The sequence below is a fragment of the Eleginops maclovinus genome, chromosome 7, assembly GCF_036324505.1.
Source record: "Eleginops maclovinus isolate JMC-PN-2008 ecotype Puerto Natales chromosome 7, JC_Emac_rtc_rv5, whole genome shotgun sequence".
Lineage (NCBI taxonomy): Eukaryota > Metazoa > Chordata > Actinopteri > Perciformes > Eleginopidae > Eleginops > Eleginops maclovinus.
Window position 1 is genome coordinate 11,038,889 of NC_086355.1, and position 15,520 is coordinate 11,054,408.

Genomic DNA, 15,520 nt, shown 5'->3' on the forward strand with positions numbered 1-15,520 from the left:
AATGCAAATTATTGTGAACTGCAAATAATGGTTATGGGTTAATTTTGATAGATGACATTTAATAATAATTAATTAATTAATTAAATAATGAGCATAATGATCACTTATTTGTATGTATACTGCTAATCAGGCCATTACCTACTATACTACAATATCTGATTTTAGACCTTGATTTCCATTCTTTCACCCTTTTCTTTCTGCTTGCAGCCCTTCTCTGGAATCCCTGCCCATGCTGTGAACACAAACTGTGCACACTGTGCAGGTCTCTGCAGCAGCTACCTGCTTTAACGCTCCTCGTGTCTGTCAGTCACCGCGGGATCCTCCAATCGCAGGGCGTGTGAGCCCGTGACTCCTCCCCAGTGTATAATTGAAGTTTCTTTAGTTTCTCCGGCGGAGCTTGCACGCAGTATTGTCCGATCCGTGGAGGGATTAAATACACATCTGCGGGACCATGTTTTCTATGAGCCTGAACGTTTGTCTGACCCTATGTTTGTGGATTACAGCGTTAATGAGCCCAGGAAGTGTGTCCGCAAGGAAGCAGGACGACTCTTTCTTCACTGGCAGTATTTACCGAGCAAGATGCGCCTCGAGATGCCTCAGTCTGCACATCACTCGCATCTCCGCTTTTTTCAAAGCACTCCCAGGTACGAGCATGTGGTCACAGACACTCAAACTTCTGGCGTTGTAAATGATAAATAAACTCGGTGTTGTTGCAATTATTAAATGAATGAGTGTGGGCTAGACGAGTGCTTCCCATATAAGTCAAACCTGTTTCTCTTGAGCATATTGTAACCAGACAGGAGCAGGTCACTAATGGTGCTGAATTACTTTCTCACTTTGTGTTTGCTGCCACTGACAGGGAAATTATACCTTTACTAACGACAAGTTTCACCAATCTAAAACCCCAGCACATTTACGCATTTGCATGAAGGTTTGAGTTGCTTGTAAAGTTGCCACATGCAGTGAATCTCCGACCGTGTAGAGTGGGACGCTTTGAAATATATCTCATTAGCCCAACACATTGCGGTATTTCTGGGACTGACGGGTGATGGAAGTCCATCAGTGGAGCCAGTTTCCATTCATTAGTTGCTAATTTTTGGAAAATGAGACACCCGTTTCTGTCAGTGGAAATGAGATGGACTTTACTCCTATTATGACTCTACAGTATTATGTGGTCCATCTATTTATATGGCATCTCATATGAGGAAACACTGCCTTTCAATGCAAGTTCAGAGTGAGAATGTTACACTATTGTCCCTACGAAGCAGGTTGTGCTGCAGAACAAGCTCATCCAAATTAGCTGTATTCTTTGTATGATTTAGTATGTGGTGTCAGAAGTTGTTTTTCACCCTCCACTGGACACACTGTTCTCTCCCTGGACTCCCTAGAGAAAAGGACTGGTCACTGATCCTTCTCCCCTTTGCTCCTTTTCACCGGCTATCTATCTGGTGACCGCCTTTATGCTCTCTTCATTTGCATTTGCAAGGCTTGCATTTCTCAAGGTGCATTAATGAAACAGTAATTGTCAGGAAACACTGTGGAGCAATGCACATTTGTCTTTAGGTCTAATGAATCAACACTGCTTGTTTCTTTGTCAACAATTAACTTGACTTTGAAAGTACTTATTGATTTGGTGTGGTAGTTCTCAATGCATGTGTGTGAGACACAGAGACCTACTGCAGTTAATTCTGGCAATTTCGGTAAGGGGGCATATACACCGGGGGGGGGTAAGGGATGAATACACTTTACTGCAATTAACATCCTGGTAGGACAGAAAACAACAGTGCTGTGCATCCAAAGGACACAGATTGAAAACAGTGTGTCTTAATTCACTTGGCAAGCAGTGTGGAGGGATTTGTTTTGAAAAGAATCCAAGGCTATATTGCGGCTCTGGGTTGCAAAGTTGGGGAATTAAATTAGTCACCAGCTGACAGAGAAGTCAAATAACTGGTGGAAGTCTCGCCTCTAATGAACAGCTAATAGTCTATATAATTGACTGCAGAGCCTCTGAGTCTGAGGCAGCCTTTTTTTCGGTGAGGTGAAACTGAGAGGGAGGTATTTGTGTAAAGAGAGGAGCATTTTTGTGGTTAGTGATAAGCAAGGTTGCATGAGCAAGCTTTTAAGGTCTAAGAATAGAAGGCAATTGTTGATAATCTGCAAGGACTGTCTTATATTCACTGTGTTCTCAACAGTCCTTTCATGTGAAAATGGGGGGTCTGGTCAGCTGCAAAAACATATGGCTCTCCTCCCCCCTGCCCTCTACCCCCTGGCCCTGCCAATAAATGCCAGCATCACACCTCATAGGCATGCAGAGGATACATTAAGCTACCGATGCCGCTTCTCCGAGGTCACCTTCCTGCTAAATGCTGGCGCCCAATTGTACTAAATGTGATAAGCTCTAATGTACTGTTGCCACAACACTGGAGCATGCTCAGTCAGCACAACCTACAGGTGGATCTGCTTCCTCTGCCAGATCTTGTTACAGCAACGGGCCGACAGCTCCACTCCAGTGATTGATACGACAGACCTCTTAATTCAACTCGGACATCCTTCAGGGGTCATTTAATACTCGATAGGAAAACCAAGACAAGCAACACTTTACAGTTTAATGGAAATTAAATGCCTGGGCTGTATGTCAAAGCTCTGACTTTCTCCTACCAGTCCTTCACATTTTACTGTATCAACTCAATATCTAGTAATCTATACGGACCACTACTTATTTTGGTCATGGTACAAGAGACAAATTGTACTCTTAACACATTTTGCAGCTGGAATTTAAAACTGTTTTTCATTTCAGCTTTAATATGATCATTCTGTGAATACTGGAACGACACTTGGAGAATTTAGCACTTGCAGATGTTACGAACACCCATGTGTCTTTCCGTTTTATGTGGCTGAATCGGATGGCAAATCAGAGACTTTGTTTTAATCGTTGCAATTGTGAATTAGTGTGAAATGGAAACAAGCATGGAGTTGCAGAGTTAGGAAAACCCACTGGTCGTCCATTGGTTGACAGATTTATGGCAACTGTAGATTTATTGATGTATGTAATAATGTTTCCAAATGTAGATTTATTGACATTTTACTCCACATTTGGGGAACTTGTCACCCCTGTACAATAGACAGAGGGGAACACCCAACCATAAATATTAGCCTCGGACACTTTAAAATATTAAGAGCAAGCTGGGAGCCCTGTGCAATAATGTATTCTGAAAGCATCAACCTTGTAATGGATTATTTATGTGTGGACCTGTGAAGCCAAAAACAAGGTGTGTCCAGGTCCTGTTATTACATTCACAGCAATAAAAATGTTTTACATTCAGTCATTCATTTCTAATGTGCAGCACAGTAAGGTATTAGCATATAACTTAAAGGCTGTGTGTTTAACAGTAAGCGAGTGGAAGAAAAAACACAAGTAAAGTAGTTTTTCCGTGTCCCCTTATTTTGGCCTTTGATATTAAATAACCTGTGGTGGAATCAAACCTCAGCCAGTGCTTGTCTCATGTGTGGAGTTTTTCATTAGCGAAGACAGCGGATGAATAGAGGTCTATGTTGCTTGGCCTCACCTCTCTCGAAACGCTTTTAAACTCTGACAGTCCTGTCTGTAAATCTCAGCCTCCACCTCTGCTACACCCTGAGCTACCTCATTTGACAAATAGCCTTCATTCCTATAGGGACAACTTTATGCCAGTGTTGATTCAGATTTCTAAAACTCCCTTTTATGTTACATTGGATGTGCGCTGGACACATCAGCTCACTTTCAGAGATCCTGTCAGATAATTCAGTTAAAGTGAATAATTGATGAGCAGAAAGACCACAGCCCTCACACCCACTCAAGTCTAAGCCTAAATCTTGAGGCCCTTTATTTTAGTGCTGCATATGTGCCCTCGAGGATCAGTTATTTTGGTGTTGTCTGAGGACCCCTGTGCTGTCAAAGGACACAGAGACACCAGGCTATCCTTTGAAGTCCTGTCTCCTGTTGACTTAGCCAGGAGTGTACAAGTTCTCAAAGACCCGCATTATTTCTAGTGTTAAACATAAAGGCAAGACTAGATAGAATTCAAACACAAATCGTCAGTGTAATTGGAGATCCTTTTAATTCAAATCAGAGGCTCATTGGAAACAAAAGATTTCCTTTTTCAAAAGGAAGAATGCTATCCTCAAAGATAAAAGAGGTTTTTGTCCATGTTCCCCTCAGTTGTCTAGACAATACAACACGCCCCTGGCCACCTGCTCTGTCTTCTCAGTTGACAAGTGCCATAATGTATCTCTGTGATAAATCCCCTGTTTACATGACTGCACCGGTGTCACTAACAAAGCCAGGAGTTCACCTAGCCACGCATTCGTAAACTACTGTCTGGTCTCCCCTCCTCGACCCCATCACACAGGAGGATATCTGGAAAGCATTCATTCATTGGAGTTCTTGACAGTCCTCAGCACTGCATAATGTTCAGACTGCAGAGGAATGTCCTGGTGAGTCAGAGGGATGAAGTTCTGACCTATAATTATTCCCCCGTTGGTCCCTGACATGGTGGGGTCAGGCCTGGACAGCTGGGGCAACATCCTGCTGAGCTTCTCTGCTATAGGGATGCTGTCACACAGCAAAATTAGCTCCTCTGTGGACCGGGCCCTGTCGCCGCTGATAGATAGGCAAAGAAAGGTGTCAAAACCCGAATTGATGATTTAGAACATGGTCTGGAGTTGTGACAATCTGAATAAATTGTCCAGAGGCACTGGCTGCCTGTTTAAATGTCAAAGTCTTATTTATGGTGTGTCCCAAACAGGGCGGTTTCTCTTTGTTTGATTGATCATTTTATATAAATTAGAAAAGTCCACAAGGATTTTAATCATGTATTCATTCATATTTTAACATTATTTGTGTGTTCTATTAATCAGAAAAGGGCAGAACAGTTGGCTGAGCAATCCTCAGCCAAGTTAACGCTCATTACTGCTTCATTTGGTATCAAAATTAAAACACAATTCCTAGTCTCTTTGGTGCTCAGACTCATCCATTTTTCATCCTTATCTGCAGTTTCTTTTTGTTGAAGATATTCTCCCAAGATATGACCAAACAATCACTGATGCCTTTGAAGCCATTTGACCATTATCCTTGACACTAAAAGCAGAGCACTTACTGGTACTGGATGTCAAATTAAACCCTTTAATGATAAGTTCTCTCCTAAGGTCTCATGGGAAATTTCTTTTGGATTACATTGTGGGAAAAAGGCTTTGAACTTGACATTGAACTTAAACAGACTTTTTGCCTGCAGACCCTGAAAGTTTGGCTGCATCTGACTGCTGCATGATTTTCACACAGACACGCACGGAACAGCCAGAAGTGAAGCTCAGATTCAGGTCATTGACTACAACGAATTTCATTAAAGAAACTCCATTTGATTTTTATCACTTATTCAGAGGTGTGGAAAACAGATGATCCTAAATCTTATGTCAGGGTTTCGATTACATTGTCCCAAATGTCACAATCTCTGTCACGTTCAAACAGTTTGTCTCTTTCATGTTGACTTACTGGTCATTTATTCCGAAGCACTAGCCTTGCACTTGCCATCAAGGCTCAATTATGTTTGCAGAGGATGACAGCATAATTCCTCCCCCTAATGGCATTCAGGAAATGACCACTTGCACAAGCCATTTACCTCCACTGGTCCTTCGCTTGACAACTCCCCATATTTACACGTTGAGGATTTCTAAATACGCTGCACTATTAGGACCAAATGTTTGCCTTTGCTGAAGCGCAGAAGTTGGCACTTCCACGGCAATTAGAGGAAATTGGCAGTATCTGCAGTCTGACCAGGAGTGCTGACACCAGTTCTCGCCTCAGTGACCTTGGGGACGTATGTTGAGAGATCAAACAGAGCGTCAGAGAAGCTGAGGTCACCATGCTCTGCTGAAACTGGCCAGAGGTTTGCCCTGGCCCTGGTGCCGGTGACCCCACTTTCCTGCTTGAGTTACAGGCACTCTGTATGCAAAGCTGAGTCCTTGAAATGTGTCTTGCTTTAATGTGTTACTCAAAAAGGCCTTGACTTAAGGAAAGTGGGTTGAAGATACACTGCAATAGGACAGTTACATATTCATTTGATCATTGAGAGTGTGTTTCTGTGATGGCTGATGGTATCTTCTTTCTCTTTCACAGAATAACGGATCCTTGGTTTGGTGCCAGAATCACAAGCAATGCTCCAAGGTACTGTGGTTTCCCTTCTTTCATGAATGAAACTCATGCCAAATACATGGCTATTTATCAGAGGATAATGCCACATAAAGTGTGCGAGTCATGACAGGACTGGTTTTTCATGCCTGCAGGAATCAATCCGAGAGCTGTTGACATGAGAAGAGGATTTTCTTTTCAGCTGGTCCTTAATTCTGCTTTCACTGAAACTCATTTGCTATTGTAAGTGGTAGACAATTAAATACAATTAAATAAGATTTGGTAAGCTTAAATGCCTTGATTTATAAAAGCAAACCGTGATTGTTATTCCTACTCGTCTCATTTGGAATTTCAGTAGGATGCCTTACACTGCGCCTCCCGCAGGACTTGTTTGTGTTTCGTGCCCTGTCCCAAAGAAGGTTGATACAAAGCTGGTGTTGACAGCTCCTCTGAAAAGATGGCGCTGACATATTCTATCAGACTCTCCCTGAGCTGTTGACAAGGCCCTCGGAGATGTGCCGTATAGACTGTAGTCAGGGAACACTATGGAGCTGAAATAAGGAGGATGATATGCTAGCCAAGGAGAAATCTGAACAATGCTCTCTGTAGCTGTCAGAGGCTCTCATCTCCTCACACACAGACCGTGAAACCAGGATTCAATGCGGTGTGCCCAGGAGGACTTAAAGGGGGATAGACAACACGTATACATAGCTTAGATAAAATACAGGAAGCATGTTATTGTGGGGGGGGGGGGGGGGGGGGTGATGACATTTTAGATGTACTGCTTGTATGTATTTTTACTTTTCTCTCAAAAGTTGACCGAACATGTTCTAATAAAGGAATTCATGTTAAGAATTTGGGTCAATAACATTGTAGCGGTGATGGTGATTCATTGAGATTACAGGAAAAAGCTGACTTTCTTCTCATGCATACTTAACACGGTCTCTCATTTGGTGTACATATAAATCACAATCAGTGTCTAGTATCAGCTGCCTCACAAAATGACCCTTTGCGTTTGATTTCCAAATTCCTCTTTTGAATTTCAAATGGTTTCCTTGGCAATTAGCATTTGCCTAGGATACAGCAGTGCTATTGTTCTTTGTGCTTCCTACTACTTAATCAAATGTATAGTTACTTCTCTTAGCAGATGTTTACAGCATTATCATATCACTCACTGTTTCCTAATCTGCGTTTAAATGTAAGCTGTTGTTATATTGTGTTTATTTAATGATTGAATTATATTATTGGGCTCAACGAGAGGATTTAAGCAACTTGAGGCAAAGCACACTTAAAGATAAAGAGTGATAAAGAACTGGTCCTTTAATTTTTATCCTTCACCTTCTGTGACAATTCAAAAATGAATGTAAAGGCACTTGAGAAGGCAAGCCTCTTTTGTTTTCACTAATACTGTGAAACTTGTTTCTTTCCTTTCCACTGTGATGGCCAACATTGGCTCTTGGCTCGAGTCATTCCCCAGTCATTCGGAGTTTTATGTTTGAAGAAGGCTTTTGCTGGCTGTGAGTCCAAGCACAGCATACTGTTTTCATAATCAACCAGCTTACATTGCTCAAACTCTGCAAATGTCCCAAAAACTCTTTAATGGACTTCTTGTTCTGCTTGCTCTAACAAGCATGTCAGTTAGCACTTCTTCATCCTACTGGTAGGCCATAAATACATGAGGCTTGATTTGATGTAAGCACTAAAAAATAATGACATGCTTGTGTTAGTGCTATATAAATGTGGTGCTCTGCCACTCTTGAGAGCGTTTCAAGGGCTCTCTGAATTTAATTAGTTTAATTGTATCCTAGTTTTAAGTTCAGCCATTCAGCACGCAGGCCACGGCATGGTGCTGAAGTTTAATTTGCGGCCAGAAGTCAATATTGTGGCAGCAAACACCACCACACTTCACATCCACATCAATGACTCGAGCGCACATTCAGGGTCTGTGTGTAGTGTGTCAAAACACTGAGCTATTGTTGCCACTTTAACAATTGTAGCAAACAGGCCCATGCTGTACAGTGGTTCCCTGTGAATAGCTCTACAGCCGCTGATTAGCCTCTTCACTTCATGAACAGCACACAGTCAAACAGAGAGACAAAGGCAGTGGCTCCCGGGGAGTGCGTTAGGGCAGTAGGCCTGTCCACCCAGAGCTCTGTTAAAGAGCCTCACAGAGCTCCCCGCCTGTGAGGAAAATGCGGGGAAGGGCCGCCTAATAATTCAGACAAAGATGCGGTGACCTCGTCCAGCTGTCTGCGTTTTAGGAAATCAAAGCCCCCCGCTTCCATTTGTGAAGACAAAGTCATCCCGGTCATCTCCTATGCAGTGTCCAGAGCTGGCCCCGCTCTCAGTGTCCCCATTGTCATGGTAATTAACCTGCATGCCCTCTCTCCAGAGCGAAGCGAAGTGGCATTTGGAGAGCCGGGGAGTCATTATCATGCCATAACACTGGGAAACAGACAGCAGGCTTTTCTGTGGGCTATTGTCATTTTGTCTCCCTACTGTTAGAGCTTCCCCACTTGAAAAGTTTGGATGTGTTCCCTGAAAGTTTTCAAAACTCCAGGGTGTTCTCTTTTTCTGCTGGTGCAAAGAAAATAGGTTTTGTGCGTGTGCATGGGAGAGTGTGCGGATGCAGCCAAGAAGCTTTCCACATTCAGAGCAGGGCTGATATTAGCAGGGTTTGCTTTTCCCCCATGGGTGTGATCCAAGCTCCAAATCAAATGCTAGGATTGACTTAAGGCAGCTAAAGGCCGGGCTACAACAAAGCGGTGTGCTTCATTACACAAACTTCTCTCAGGGAAGGAAGACAGAAAGGACATGTGCATCATGCTCGGATAAGTTGGCCTTTGCTGAGCAATTGGAACGTGGCCACCACTTATAATTCCTGAGGAAAAGAAGTGTCATATTTTTCTTGTAAGCACACACGAACATCCTGAACACTTTTTTAAAATCAATATTATTTTTCATCCTTTGAGACTGATCTCTCAATGAATTATATAGAGCGGGGATTGCTGAGCAGAAGAGAATTTCAAACACCGGATTGTGATAAAACATCTTTTAGCAGGGAGATGTTTACTTTGCCTTATATTTCTCTAAAACTGCCACGTCCCTGCTCTTTATTCAACAAGACTTTCAACAGGGAAAAGCCTCAGAAAGCATCATTGTCTGTCCCTATTTGACAGGAATGAGTCCGGCACATCTTTCATAGATGTTTCACATTTCCCAGGTGGCTCTTTTGAGCGCTTTCTCCTAACAATCACACCCCGAGCTGCACATACCAGAGCAAGAATAAGAAATGTTTACTCATTTGGAATACATGCGTCCTAGTCTTCACATGTCGGAAGCTTTGGAGCCGTTTGCCTGAATAACAATCACTGGAATGCTACTATGTCTCATTCAAAAGTGTCTTTCTTGTCCAACCCCCCTCTCCCAAACCCCACATTTTCTCACGCCAAAATAAAGTGGTCAAACTTCCCATCAGTGGTTCTTTTTTCAGGGTCAGATGAACATATATAATGAACTCCGAAGCGCCGTCTCATTCTTCAGTTTATATGAATCTTAATTACAAACACAAACAACAGTGCATGCTTTGGGGAATGGTCACTCTCTCTTGAAGCTTTGCAAGTGTGTCAATGTGAGTTACTCGTCTTTTGTGTGGTCATCGTTGCTTCGGCGGTTGGTAGTATGTTTTGAAAAGATGTAATAAATTAAGTGCTGGTTTGTAGGTTTACAGCTGGGCATGGCTGGAATTGTTAGGTGCTTTAGAAAGACTTCAAAGCACCTTTTGGTCATGCTGATGCCAGACGCTGGTCTCACCTCCTTGTGTTAGCCACATTACCAGCACCAACACCTCAAAGCAAGCTGGACCAGAAATCAATCTGTCAAGAGGGCAGTGTGTCTGGATTGCCTGTCAGTGGAACTGCTAAGCAGCTTGAGGAATTTAAGGAACAGTCTTTGCCAGTTTGACTTAATACATCTTATAATTACATATATATGTGGACGACTTCTGCTGTGGTGGAAATCCTGCTGTCGCTGTACTTTCTCTGAGGCCTTTTTTTGTTGTGTTTTATCTAGTTTGAGGCAGTGTGAGTGTTAGTGTGTGTGGGTGGCGGAGGAGTGTGAAGCAGGGCTGGTCAGTCCCAGCAGGAAGGACCTGATCTGGACATGGTTGTTAAGTTTCATTGGCTAAAGGGGGGGTCGCTTCATTGGCTGCTATCTGTGGAGCTCATTATTCACATGGTGGGTGGCAGAGAATGAACCCCCACAGCAGAAAACCAAAGACGTGGCCACAGGAGAGGAGGCAGAGGCGGCAGAGGAACTGCAGTTTAGATTTCCCCAGCAGTGAAAGCTCCTATCTAAAGCCGCTCTCTGCAACACTGCCTGTTCAACATCTGAGTGATGAGCACTCCAGGAAATCCTCCATGAAGAATTACACTCACTGTCTCACACCAACCTGTGTTTTTATTGATCCCGCAGAGCATAAAGGCTCTTTTCGAATAGTAGCCATTTATTTTCTGAGATAATCAACCTTTCACAGATAGCCTGATTTCACATGTTCTCCCTGTCAGAAGGGATTTCATTCCCTTGAAGGATTAATGTAATCAAAGCTGCTGTGAAATCCTCTTTTAAAAGTAATGACCAGTCTCACTGTGACAATCTGCTGTCAACCAAGTGTTTATTCTCTTACAGAGGATGTATTGGCTAAATATCGTACATTACAATATACCTTTTCATGTTGACTTCCCAAGACCACATGTTTAGAGGTGTTACAGCAGGAATTGACCCGCAGCTATATTTCTGGTCTCTGTTAATACATCATTACAGAACTAATCATGGCAATGGTCACATTGACGGAGAGAAGATTAAAATGTAAGAATCTTAAAGCTGATGTACTTAGTGGACGGGGGCTTATCAATTTATTCCAGCGCCACTCAGATCTGCTGCAGATAAATCCCATAGATTGTTTGTGACAGTTTCAGGACGATTAAAAACAAGAATCTGTGTCAAGTGATGATCGACAGCTCTCTCAACCTTTACCCTGGACAAGACTCCTTCAGCAGAGTGATTTTTACTTCAGATTTCCAGACTGATCGGTAAATGAAAAAACGCCTTCTCTGGTTCTTTTGTTTGTTGTCAATATAAAACCAAAAGTCTTCCCACCCAAGTTTTCTCTCTTTTTGAACAGTCTTTGTTCTTAGCTTTTGAAATGCTCATAAAAGAGGAATCCATCATCACATCAGGGAAATAGAAAGCATTGTATCACTGTGGTTGGGCTGCACATTGTTTATCAGTCTGGTGTGAGGAACTGTTAGTGGAAGCTGGAGAGGGCAAGTGGGATTAGTGAATTTGAAGTGTTTCAGAGACCCAAATAAACAAGTAGAGATAGTGGTGGAATGTGACTGCAGCATGGGATTATAGGACGGCTTTACTTCCCTCAAAGGCGTGTTTTGTTTTACATGTTGTTAGCCTATATCGAGGCAGGTCTCGTTTCATTTGTAACAGGGAGGGGATTGAGACGGCTGACAGTGGTCACTGACATCCTTTCATCTTGTTTACAATCTCCTCAATCTGCAATGACAGAAATGCATTTTTCATGCTCTGCGAGTTCATTATCGTTGCTGTAAATCAACAGTATAGACAGTTAAAACAAATGGCTCTGGCAATGAGGAAGTTATCATATGATCGCATTTTCAACTCCACTCCTATCTGTCATCATAACAGTATTCAGTGTGGTGAGGTGGGAGCAAAGACAGTAAATCATGTGTTGGGGCAGATCTGACATGGGTTTTCGGAGAACTGCGGGAAAAGGGTTTGGCGTTCCCATGCCACGTCATAGAGCCTCCTTTATCACCGATCTGACCCCACATGATGGATACATCCTGTTGAGTCTAATTGTCACGAAATGTAAACTGAGCCCAGACGTAGGTGATAACTGACGCTCTGGTTACAGCCACTGTAAGTTTGACTCCTGCCACTGCGGCACATAACAACATAAGATGGCCAGGGTAGGAGCCCTAATAGAGGAGGGGGGCATCATTCTGTGTGTGTGCATTGAGGGTGTCTGGGTGAAACTTCAGAGTCATTAAGTATTAAGTGAACTGCTATTGCATTCCACAGCAGACAAAGCACAATTCTAGCTAAGCTGTGTGGGCTTTTTTGCTCATAAATAAGGCAGGCACCTCTGATTGTGGGGTAAATGTATAATTCATGCACTGCCCCTCCTGCTCCTCCTCTTTTCCTTCTCACTTTCTGCCAAGCTATTCCTTTTCAGCTCTTTGTTGTCTGCAACCTCAACTGCATTTAAATTAATAATTAAAGTGATGCTTAGAGAATGTCTGAGACACCACCTACTAGGTTACTCACCGTCGCAGAGCCTAGTTTTGAGAAACAAAATAGAAATTTGTGAACCGTGTACGCCTCAGCTCATCCCCAGTAGAGCTGGAATACTACAGTGTTTGGATTGGTTGTAAATATGAAGGAATTATGAAGCAGGAATCGTTCACAGCAATATTTGTGTGAATAAATTGGCATAGTTATACTACCTGAATCTTATGTTACTTATTAATAATAAATGAAGTCAATGAGTTGCTGTTACTAGCATCCCTGTATGATTTTATTCAGGGTGGCACAGCGCAAAACTTGACCTACCAACATGCGTGTGCACATCTACAAGCAGATTTGCCCCTGACAAGTAAACTAAATAAATACATAAATTCAATTTTTTGTTTCTCTTCACTTTTCCCTTTTATTTTTGGTTTTTGGATAGTGCAGGACATGGTCAGTGGCAGCTTTATCCTGCATCTTTAAACCAGAAATGTTGTTGCCATACATCCACTGCACCTAATGCCAGATTTCTATTCAGTGTGGACACTTGCATCCTTAGGGAGACACTGGAGACAGCAACCAATTTGCTCCACACACACACACACACACACACACACACACACACACACACACACACACACACACACACACACACACACACACACACACACACAGTATAATACCATGGCACCCCAAACAGGTATTATACACCTCGGTCATCTTTTCTAACTCTGAATGCAGCAGAGATATTGAGCCGTTTGGGTTTCCTGTTAGTTTGCAGATGATTGTGTAATTGAAGAATAGAAACCCCACAGCAACCACTGCGGTAACATTTTATCCTTGCACCCTCTGAAACATCCGACCAAAACTTTTAATGAATATTCAAGATGCACTTTCATCGACACACACTGCTTTCCCTGTTAGTCGAAGTTGCAAATAAAACATCAAAATTGACCAGGAATCCTTCCAACGGCCCTATAACAGTTATTAAGTTAATACGTGGAATTAAGATAAGCAACTCAGCGGTTCTTGGTAAATCTTTAATTCATGTGTATCATCAGCCATGTGAGCTTGCTGCATATTGAGTTGCAGTCTCCCATCTCAAGTCAGCAAGGTTAATCTTTTTGATCCACCTGATCCACTCCACTGTCTGCTCAACACATGCTGATTTACAGCAGCCACGAAATTAAATACTCGATATCTCATGGACTTAACACACTATAAGGTCATGCAAGGTTGAGGAAATGGTGTGTCTAGACTTTCTAACAGCTCAGGACGGGGATATCTTCTTCCTGATTTACTCGCCATATTTTTACAGTCCTTTGGAACTTAAGGGCACGTAAGAGATGTATTGAAAAGCCTTTCTAGCTTATGATTTCACAGTCATTCAGATCACAGCTCCAGCGCTTGATGAAATATGTTTCAGTCTGCTTAACCTATAATCATAGTCTCCATGGGCATCATCTCAAAAGCAACTCCATTTAGAGATTTTAGGCATGCTTCTCCTTTTTTTGCCTTTTTAAAAGAAGACCTCTACGTTTAAATGGAAAGCAAGCTGACTTTGAATTCTAAAAGATAGCTTGAATAGGGCCTGTGCCATGAATGATAGTACAGGAGAAAGCATGAAAACTATTATGAGTACTGCTCTTCATTATGGCTTTCCACACAGAGGAAGAGAGAAGGAACAAGTGTCAGACAGACAAAGAGCGAGGAGTCATGTGCATTATAATTCTAATGTCCAACGTTTTTAGTCCATCTTATTTTGTTCAGATATATTTCTAAAAGTTCTAGAAATTGTTTACCTTCTGCATATGTTTAATTTTCTGTCTCAAATGTGTTTTGTTCCCCTGATCAAAGGTGTGTTCAGTGCAGTACAAAAAGAGATGTTGCCATAAAGGCCGTTCAAGGCTCACTGTAAAAGCAACGCTTATTTAGACATGCAGTGCTTTCTGCATTGACAGCGTTAGGTAAATGACACTTCAAAAGGGTATGAAACTCTCCCAGCCATCATCAGTAACAGGTTCTTTGAAAACATTTCAAAGGCATGTTAGTATGGTAAACTCAAAACCAGACTCCAAAATATCTCTCTAAATTATCTGCAGACTTTGATATGTTTTTAGGACTTGTGCTGTTGTCTTGCAACATACATAAACCATGTGTCAGTGACATCTCCTGTATTGTGCAGTTGGCTATAGGCTTCGAAAACACCGAAAAAATTAGGATAGAAAAAAGGTGGAAGCTATTCAAACTTGGCCCCATAACATATCTGGCAAGTGAAAATGCATTAGCCATGTGAACGATATATCACATGATAAAAAGCTCATTCTCTGACTGTGCTGCAACGTGTGGCTGGTGTTTTCTCTACTTCATAAAGAGTTTTGGAAAACATCCATTTTCTGAGGATCTCACTGGCTTAGTGCAGATGGAAGGCCAAAACAGAGAGAAAAGCTTTGTTTTAAAATGTATCTGGATAAGAGCGGACGTGGCCTAAGAGTGAGCGGGAATGAAAGGCAGATAAGAAAAGAGCTGAGAAGAAACTAGGGAATTCAAGATAGAGACGGCGGCCAAATAAAAGTGAAATAGAGTGAGAAGTGAGTGAATATGTGGAGTAAGTGCCTGTTTCAATAGAGGGGAGAGCAGAACCCCGGCGATTCGCTTCTGGATGGGTCGATAGATATGAGCAGAGGGCTGAGAGCTGCTGGAATAATTGAGTCCGGTCCCTGGGAGTGTGAAAAGCGCCGGGGCAGCAGAAAATAGCCATAACTCAATGAGATTGGAGGTGAGATTTACAATGTGTGTGATCAACAACAGAGATTCCTCCATATCTGAGTCTCCCAGAGAAGGAGACAGCTGCTCCGTCCCAGGGGCTGCAAAGGCACCTTGTAAATATCTGTTGACAACATTCAAGCTTCACACCGACCGCCAGGGCTGGAAACATTACATTTAGCTCGGTAGCACAGAGATAAGGGAAATCCACATTTTCGATGCAGGTAGGCACAGGAAGGTACAGGTACAGGGTTTACTGCTGCTATATTT

The 15,520-nt window shown here is 42.5% G+C and overlaps 1 protein-coding gene across 1 annotated transcript in view; it reads left to right on the top strand.

Annotated features, from left to right (window-relative positions):
• Positions 1 to 275: 275 nt before the first annotated feature.
• Positions 276 to 15,520, top strand: part of LOC134866881 (anosmin-1) — a 37,859-nt gene continuing 22,614 nt past the window's right edge. Inside the window, exons 1-3 of the mRNA XM_063887074.1 lie at positions 276 to 634; positions 3,345 to 3,353; positions 6,152 to 6,199. Coding sequence (XP_063743144.1) covers positions 452 to 634; positions 3,345 to 3,353; positions 6,152 to 6,199 — 240 coding nt within the window. The 5' untranslated portion in view covers positions 276 to 451. The remainder of the gene's footprint in view (positions 635 to 3,344; positions 3,354 to 6,151; positions 6,200 to 15,520) is intronic.